Source organism: Puccinia triticina, chromosome 3A (genome assembly GCF_026914185.1).
Source record: "Puccinia triticina chromosome 3A, complete sequence".
NCBI classification, from domain to species: Eukaryota; Fungi; Basidiomycota; class Pucciniomycetes; order Pucciniales; family Pucciniaceae; genus Puccinia; species Puccinia triticina.
In genome coordinates this window covers 6,898,860-6,907,803 of record NC_070560.1, presented here as the reverse complement: position 1 = coordinate 6,907,803, position 8,944 = coordinate 6,898,860, and the positions used below count along the sequence as shown (strand labels likewise).

General features: G+C 50.1%; 3 protein-coding genes across 3 annotated transcripts; all 3 read right to left on the bottom strand.

The window, feature by feature from the left end:
- Positions 1-429: 429 nt before the first annotated feature.
- On the bottom strand, positions 430-1,159 carry PtA15_3A745 (uncharacterized protein; the record flags this gene model as incomplete). The annotated part of the gene is made up of 3 exons (XM_053167743.1): positions 430-798; positions 879-1,052; positions 1,133-1,159. The coding sequence occupies 3 exons, from the start codon at positions 1,157-1,159 to the stop codon at positions 430-432; spliced, it is 570 nt and encodes a 189-aa protein (XP_053018930.1).
- A 2,595-nt stretch (positions 1,160-3,754) lies between these two features.
- Positions 3,755-5,081, bottom strand: PtA15_3A744 (uncharacterized protein; the record flags this gene model as incomplete). Its single annotated transcript, XM_053167742.1, has 6 exons — positions 3,755-3,791; positions 3,868-4,292; positions 4,392-4,632; positions 4,719-4,805; positions 4,871-4,922; positions 4,979-5,081. 6 exons carry the CDS (start codon positions 5,079-5,081, stop codon positions 3,755-3,757), a joined length of 945 nt encoding a protein of 314 aa, XP_053018929.1.
- Positions 5,082-5,538: 457 nt separating this feature from the next.
- On the bottom strand, positions 5,539-7,810 carry PtA15_3A743 (uncharacterized protein; the record flags this gene model as incomplete). The annotated part of the gene is made up of 7 exons (XM_053167741.1): positions 5,539-5,707; positions 5,793-6,047; positions 6,133-6,318; positions 6,395-6,481; positions 6,543-6,847; positions 6,921-7,004; positions 7,082-7,810. 7 exons carry the CDS (start codon positions 7,808-7,810, stop codon positions 5,539-5,541), a joined length of 1,815 nt encoding a protein of 604 aa, XP_053018928.1.
- Between the last annotated feature and the right edge of the window lie 1,134 nt (positions 7,811-8,944).

Below are 8,944 nucleotides of genomic sequence, written 5' to 3'. Positions count from 1 at the left end.
CCTGCCCAAAGGCGGAAGCTTTCTGATGTTGGCGCCGAGATTGGGAGGTCCACTCGAGTCTCGAGTGGACAGTACCGCTGCGCTACGCTAAAATGGAGCTTTTTACGTAACGCAGCTGTTACACCTTTGAACTCAGCTAACATGGTTAAGGGGCAAAGCACATGGTAAAAAGTAGGTCTGATCTGGCATTACCCTAAGAAATAACATGGTCGAAATTTAGCTCTAGTAAAGCGTGTGGAATTTTACTGTATATTTTTTGCAGCAATAAGAAAAATTAGTAGGTAAATAGAAACTCAAGATCCGATATAAATATGTTATAAGTGAGAGAAATATCCAACCTCAACTTTCTTGGCCGAGCTAAGCCTTAGGCAAGAGGTCAAGATGGAAGATACAGGCAGGGGAAAAGAAGATAATCGAGAGAAAGAAGTCTCAAATAGTGGGAATTCCAATGTGGTCTATCAAAAATTTGACTGCAGCCGTACCAAATGCAGCGACTACGAGGGAAAAGGCCACGATAACACCTTTGTGACATTCTGAGATGTGCGATTCTTTGGCTTCCAGTTGTGGTGGTTCTTGTTCCAAATGTTCTGCCAATGCTGAGGAAGTCGGCAGCCCGCCTTCTGCTTTATTGGCCTTATGGGTATGAGGTATTAGTGGGGTGGATTCAAGTGCTGCCATTTGTATGTTGTTCTCTGTCATCTCACTCATGGTAGATTTGCGATCGGCTTGGCTCCGGCCCCACCAATTCCCGGCTCCCGAGAAGCTAAGCTTCTTCCTTGGAGAACCAATATCAACAACCTGGATTCCCGGCCAAAAAACATCCAAGATTTCAGCTGCCATACCCTATGAACAAAAATAAACAGGAGAGGGAAACCTACGTGCTCGTTGACGCCAGGCTCGGCAGCCGGAGCTGGAAGAGCGAAACTCTCAGAGCCCTGTCTGTAGAGGGAGTTTTGAAAGCGGTTGCATGTGTCCGCAGACTCTACAGCGCCTGAGGGGTGGGCAGTAGCTGCCAATTTTTGCGGAGTTTCGGCTGCTAAACAGTACCCAACCTGGTTGTAACCATAGAAAGATCTGTCAGTCCATCACAGTGACCGTTTGGCAGCGATTTTAAAGCAGAAGGTTGCTCAACTAAAAATAATATGAACCAGGAAGCCATTGTATGAAAGGCCAAAACCTCCTTTGACAGACTGGATCTCAATGGAGACGGATAGAAGGTGAGATTCAAGCCGGATTGAAGCTAGAGTTTGGTTGGGCGTATGATTTTTGATAGAAGATATTGATGGATATATTCATGCGCAAGCTTTGCAAAACATTTATTCCAGCTTTATGGTGCTCTGAGGGGAGAAGTTTGTGGGACAGAGCCATGCTAGTGCAGTTATAAAGACTTTCCAAAGGCTCTGTTGTCCATCTCTTTGCTTCTCCATTGGCCGCAGTGAGGCAAGGCTCGGTCAAAACAGACTGCGTGTTATAGAGGTCTTCGGCCGTACTCTGACTGCTTGGTTTCTTAAATGCAAGAGATCTTGTTTTCATTCAAAACGTGAATATGCTTAATGTTTGTTTACAGTATTCCCTTTTTTGCCCTTTGATCAGACAGTCTTTCTGGAGGACTAAATATTTCACCACTTGGTTCAGAGCACTGGACCTGGAGGGGTGGTACAGACAGCTAGAAACCTTGATCAACTGTAACTTGTGATACACTCATTCTTAGAATAGCACTATGTTTCCTTTTTTGTAAATATTAAAGTTTTCAAAGTTGGTTTGAATGCATCCATGAAACCAAAAAAAAAAACATCTATGTTTCATTTGGTCGGAAACCTCTAGGTGACATGATCATATTGGCACAGTTACCTGCAAACAAGTTTGCATGATTTTCTGATTTATGGACTGCAAAAATGGTGGTTTCACAGGAGTCTCAACCATGCTTATGGCCCTGGGGCTTGTTTATGCCGGATGGCAAATAAGCAGGGCCTAAGATTTTGATTCTGGTAAAAAAAGGAACTACATACATGAAGACTTTGGATTTCTTACTCCAAGTCCCAGTAGGGGACCCATAATTTGATTTCCTCAAGGTCAATGGCATATAATGAGCCCAATTTCTGAAAGTAATAGACTTGCGCACATAACACAACATCCATGGTCAACAGATCAGAGCCAACCAGAGATGGCGCCCATCCAAACAAAGCAAGCCCCTTCCACTACAAGAAACAGCCGCTGAACTCCCCCCAGCCGACACATGGTAACTCTGAGGAAACTTGGGCAGCAACTGTGCAAAAAACGCTATTTTGTAATTGGATGGAGCTACAGCAGCAGCTATGCTGGATGAGAGGCTTTTTCTTGGTGTTCCAACAGGTTCCAATCCATAAGATGAGCGGTGTTCATGTTGAGAGATCAAGGATTGGGATCCTGCTGTGATCTATCCATCCCACATACACAGCACCGCCTATCAAAAATCTGCCTGTGCGGAGTTTTAGGCCCCGTTTGGAGCCAATATAAATATAGGTGATATAATTATGGTGTTCAAAGTTGGTTTGCATAATTTTATGCATGCATAAATCATAAAATCATAAAATCTTTTTTGCAGGGGATATGACTGTCTGATTATGTAATACAAAATTTCCTCACCAAAATATTTTCATGATTTTATGATTTATGCATGCATAAAATTATACAAACCAACTTTGAACACCATAAATCACTTGTAAATTCAATAAAAAATACAAAACTCAACATAAAGAATCCAATTTTTTTTGTAGGAAACCTACAGTACTGGTCTCATCAACTATGAAGTCAGATTTAACTGATTCAGCCATCTTCAGCACCATAATACCATTATATTGCTTTGTTTTGGTCAAAAGCAATATAATGGTACTCTACAGTACTGAATATGGCTGAATCAGTTGAATCTGACTTCATAATTGAAGAGACCAGTATTGTAGGTTGCCTAGAAAAAATATTTGGAGGCTTTATGTTGAATTTTGTAGTTTTCATTGAATTAACCAATGATTATATCACCTATATTTATATCAGCTCCAAACGAAGCCTTAGTATTTTGAGAAAGTGTTTGAGGATCTGCTCCGCATGTAGCATCCCACATTGATGGAGATCAACACGCAATCTACGGATGTTCAGGAAGCATGATGTATTTACACAGAATCCTTACGTAGTGTTTTTTTGAAGGTCAAGCAAGAACAACAAGTACAGATAGCATAATAAACAAAGGAGAGCAAAGAAAGCGCTACAGGACGGTGAGCAGGATCAACATAAGTAGGAGAGCGCAATCAAAAAGGGGGGAAACCACCGCAAGGATTGGTGGACACGGAGCAAGGGAGGAGTAAGATGGAGGGCGAAGGGGCCTGGGGGGCCCAATACAAGCGAGTGGACAACAGGAATGGATATGTATCAAAGAGTACACGAATATGGAACGGATCGGGAGATGCAAGCATGGTCTATTGTCCGATGTGACTGGGATATATGTGATGGGCCAGGGCCAGAGATATTTGAGTTCTGGGGGGAGGCCCGCCGGACTTTCTATTCGTTGGTGGGACTGTATGTGTATATATATATGTGGCCCTAAAAAGAGACAGGGACCGAGAGAGGAGGAGGAAATAAGATGGGATAGCGGGCCATGAATGGGTCTGGGGTGGGCAGAGATGAACGAGCGGCGCTGGCGTGGTCGGTCGCTATCCGGGCGGTTGGAAAGGTATGTCACCGCCAAACGCTGAGTATGGCCTTCTTTATGTTGGAGGAGAGATCAATTCTTGATTGCCCATTTCTTGATCAATCCTTCACTGTTGCACGATAGACAGACAGAGGGGTAAGCAGGGAGAGCAGCAGACAAGAGAATAGCTGAGAGAGGGGCTCAACTAGAGGGTCCAGCCGATAGCCGAGCTGAGGCTCTTGCGGAGCAGTCTGAGCCCGGAGCCTTTGAAGAGGATCCTCGCGTTGGCGATCCGGCCGTTGAGGATGAGTTTGAGGGCGGCGGGGATGGAGGTGTTGGAGGAGGAGTGGCGGAGCTGGAGGTCTGTTTTGAGGAGGTCGAAGGGCGCGGTGATGAGGGTGGCGACGATCGCCGCGGCGGTCGCCGGGACGGTGTGGAGCAGGATCGGGTACCGCTGCCCCGGCTCCACTAGCACCCGCTTCGTCGCCTCGTACGCAGAGATAAAGACCCCTGCGAACGGCGCATCGCGCAGGACCGTCGGGATAAACCCCCGCCACAAGCCTTTCAGACCTTGTGTCTCGACTATTGCTTGGAAGGCTTCGCGGATACTCCGGTAATCGTACAAGTTCGACTACGTCACACACACAAACACAGCCAATAAACAGTTGGAGACGGGCTTAGTGGTGGAGGCTAGAAGAGCGAGAGAGAGAGAGATCGGAGGGAGACTGACCTCGAAGCGAGTCTTGACGACAGTGATTGGCATCAAGACGAAGCCGACCGAAGTCCTGGCCAGGACGCCGGCGAAGAAGTCGCCGGTCGGGGTGAGCGTGGGCAGGATGTTGGTGGTCGGGCGGGGAGGGAGGAGGCCGAGGGGCGTCGGCGGCTCCTGCTGGGCAAACAGACTCAACGAGGACATGCTTGTCCGGAGCTGGGCTAGCCCGAAAAAATACACCGCGATCCCCGGGACATTCCTGCAAAACGAAAAAAGCCCACATCCTCTCTCATTTAGCGACAGTGTGTGTGTGTGTTGGGTGGGGCGAGGAGAAGAGACGGGTACCGGATGATCGTCGGCGAGGTGCCTCGCCAGAGACCCAGGACGCCATCGCGCGAGATAACGTCGGAAGACACCCGATAGATCGAGAGCCTTTGAGCGGCAGCAGTCCATGCACATCATCAGCTGAGCGCAAGAAGGAAGGGGGAGCGGCTTACGTTGACGGGGGCCCGGCGCTGATGTGGGCCTGCTGGAGGCGTGTCTTGAGGACTGCAGGAGGCAAGGGTCAGTGTCAGTGTCAGTGGCGGTCAGGCAGTCGGACTGACGGTCGAATGGCTGGAGGAGGACGCATGAGGCCAGCCCGGAGAGGGCACCCGAGAGCAGGTGGAGGCTCGTTGGCGGCAGACTGAGCGTGGGTCGGTCGGCCATAGTGGGTGGTTGCTGGTTATCCCTTTCTGCTTTCCCCAAAACAGAAAACACTCCCCTCGACTAAATATGCAATCTGCATAAATACCACCGAGAAGGAAAAAAAAAAAAAAAAAAAAAAGAAAAAAAACAGTGAAACACCTGCTCAGGATGAGAACACACAGTTCACTCAGGAGCTGGACGTTCACACACCAGCATCATCCCTAGATCTCACTCAACACTGCACCTCGCGAAAACCTTCATTCAACAAACCCTTCATCCAACACACACACACAAAAGTCTCGAGAGATGCTCCAGGGTACGAACTCCCAAGTATTCCCAAAACAAAAAACAGAAACAAAAGATGATGAATTGGGATATTGAAGGGTCCTGGAACCTCGGGGAAAACATGCATGGGCGGATGATCAATATTGGGGAGAGAGAGAGAGAGGAGCCTGAGAGAACAACATGTGGACAAGAGTCACCGAGAAGACTCGGCCTGGGGGATCGATGAACGGTCCGCGATCGGCCACGAGCGCTCGCCCTCGTCCCGGCACTCATCGCGCACATCTTGCTGCTTCCCGGCGGCCGCAGAGGGCTGTCCATCCGGCCGCTTGCGTGGGTCGACCTCGACCATCAAATCAGTCGATCTACACATCAAACACAGACAGCCGTAAGGCCAGGTGAGCTTTCTTACACGGGTGGTATGCAGTAGAGAGAGAGAAAGAGACTGACTGGCGGGGCCGCAGAATAACCACCCGCTTCCGCCGCACTTCCTCCTCTCCATCACTACTACTACTACCAACACCTTGTTGATCAGCTCCTGTAGCGGATTGATCATCCAACAGACTGGGTGTCCTTGGTTCCTGTTGAACGACTTCGTACATGATCGGCATGGCTTGGTCTTCCCGAGGCTCTCGACTGGGTGGAGAGTCGCCTTCTCCGACGCTTGGCGGCTTGGCAAGCATGCCGGATTCCACCGGATGCCGTCTATCCACATACCGCCCGCCCAAATACGACGCCGATCAGAACCTCGGCAATCAGTCGTAGAGAAGGCCGAAGACAGAAGACGTACGGCGATTTCAGAAAGATGAATCTCCGTGTCGGAGAAGGGGGAGAGGTTGTGCGGTTTGACGTCCAGAAGGACCTGAGCTGTTTGACGATCGTTCCAGCCTGCTCATCATGCGTAGGGAGCAGGATCATCGAGGCCTGGTCTAGCAGTGGGCCGGCCGGGTCTTTCGAGCGCACATAATGACCGTGACTGAAAGATGACAAAAAAAAAAAAAGATCCAATCAGTGGGAGGGTTAACCAGACTCGTTTGGATGGGTTGCTTAACTAGACTCTACATTCCAACGATCCGTCTTGGGTGGGAAAGCTGCTGCTGATCCAGTCGTGCAGGGTGATCGAGTCTGCCGATGAAGGGCTGTGGATGGTATCGATCAACACATGAGTGGACGGGGTCACCGATGAATGAGAGGACGGACCCAGTGAGGACGGGGAAGGAAGACGCAAGCAAGCCATGGAGGTCGATCATCGGAGCAGGCGGCAGGTGAGGATCAAGCGCAGCACCGCCGTCGTCGACTAGAGTGTTGGCGGCAGGGTTCGAAGAGGGGGCCGACAGTCTGCTCAGGCTCTTCTGATCGAAGGTCAGATGATGCGGCCAGTCGGGCTGGAAAGGATGCGAGAAGGGCAGAAATCCGAGCGAGCTGCTGGATGCTGCTTCCGGGCTCCTCCGATCCGGCTCCGGCTGGAGGTCGATCAGGGTCGGCGTATGGTCGTATTCGCTCGCCTTGAGGACGCAGTGGCCGCGAGAGTCAGTGTGTTGTTTTCTGATGAAAGAGGATTCTTCAAGACTGCTCAACTAGGATCGCATATCGCTCGAGGACATCTGAGACTCTTTCGGCTAGGTTATGTTGGTCAAAGGCGTAAGCAACTAGGATCTTCTTCTAATAATGATTGAACTTGAATTATTAATCGATTTTTTCTTTTTTCTTTTTTTTTTGGATGAACATGAACGGCTTACTGGATGATTTTCGGAGAGGAATTCCAGGGAACAGTTGGAGAGCTCTGCAAGATGGCTGAGTAGGATGCGATTGTCGAGCGGGATGGTGGCCAGTTGGTGGGTGGTGAGCGGGATTTCGTGGCGGTAGACGGGCCTCCGAGTGCGTTCGAATTCGGTCCAGAACCTCTGGCGGTCCTTCATCTGGCCGAGGATGGTGAGCTGGAGATGTTCGAGGGAGAGGTTGATGGTGACATGGGTGGTCTGGGCTAGTCTGTCGATCAGACTGCTGGTTGGCCGTTCCTTGGCTTGGTCGAGTTGGAGCAGGAACAGCTCGTGGTAGGAGAGCTGGTGGGACTGGTGGTTAGCTCTGAAGTTCTTGAGGAGGGAGTGGAATGAGTGGTCGGTTGGGATGTCGATTGGGTTGGTGAGTGCCCAGTGCTTGAAGAGGATGAATGAGATGAGGTCCTGTTTGGAGTGGCTCTTGCTGTTGAACCTGGTTGTGGGCGTGGGCGTGGGCGTGGTGGCTTGGATGTTCTGGCATATCCGGAGCAGCTGTTGCTTTGAGAATGCTCTGCCGAGTCGTTTGCTGGTTGTGTGTATCTGGTCGATGTACCAGAGGGGGTTGATGGCGGGTAGATACTTAGCCAGTCGGGTCGGCCGCAGCTTCTCGAGGTCGGCCAGCTGGGGTGGTCCGTCGATGGCTGCCGGCAGTGTGCTGGTCTGGATCGATCGGCTCAGCAGGCGGCGCATCCTCGGCTGGTTGTCCGCAGGTAAGTCTGCCGGCTGCCCGCCAGAAGAGAAGGCCCCCTGCCGGCGCATGTGACACCCACAAGACACCTCCCAGCGCACTCATCCAATTAAATAGGGGGGTTCACGTTGCAAAAAAAGCAATGCTGATTTTGTCTGCTCATGCACCTGTGAGTAAGGTTTATGCCTTGCAGATTGCTTCCAAAGGGGAGCTGCCCAGCCAAACCTTTTTGCTTTCTCACGATTTTCAAAAGCTGCATCTGCTGGTTTTGGTTGCTGATTTTCGAAATCAGCCTTACGTGAACCCCCCTAATATTTAGGCCCCGTTTGGCAGCAGTAATGTCATGTGATGACATGCACTTACCTAAGGCTCCGTTTGGCTGTCCACAAAAATGTGGGAGCGTAATAAAAAACTTTGCAGATTATTTTTGGGGGGACAGGGGATATTACGCTATCCCCTGTCCCTGTTTGGCAGCCCACCGAGCGTCATAAAGTTGACGACAGGAGTTCACGCTCCATTATTCCCCCCGCCATTTGGGATATTTCACCCTGACCCCAAAATTTGTGGTCATAATCGCTCCCTTCGGCCCTGAATCCGTGCGACTCAATGGCACCCCGACGCAAGAGACCTCCATCCTCGAACCCTCCCCCCAATCGACCGAGGCTTCAATCCCGCCTCCGCTTCCTGACCCAAACGAATCGAGGCTACAATCACCATCAAGATGAACAGCTTGATGACTTTCTGCTGGTGTTCGTGTTGGAAGCGAGGCGAGAGGCAGCTGTTGTCAAGGGTTGCGGAGCCCGGTGGGGGCATCGTGGCATTGGATTTGAGGAGGAGAGAAGCGCAGGCCAGACTTGTTTTTGAGTGGCGCACCAAACAGACAGGACTGCTGTCGCTATATGACGGTGGCGGTCCCAAACGGCCGTCTATAATTGCCTAAGCCCAGTAATAATACAAATAAGGTTTAATAAAGCTTATTCGGATTATTATGTTGCGGTTTATTACCACATATGACGCTGGGCCCTGCCAAATGGGGCCTAATGTGATACACATCACTTGTGTATTTCATATATTTCTACATAACTTGAGTGTTTGGCAGACACTCGAGTCATGTACTTTGATCTACATAACAAGCT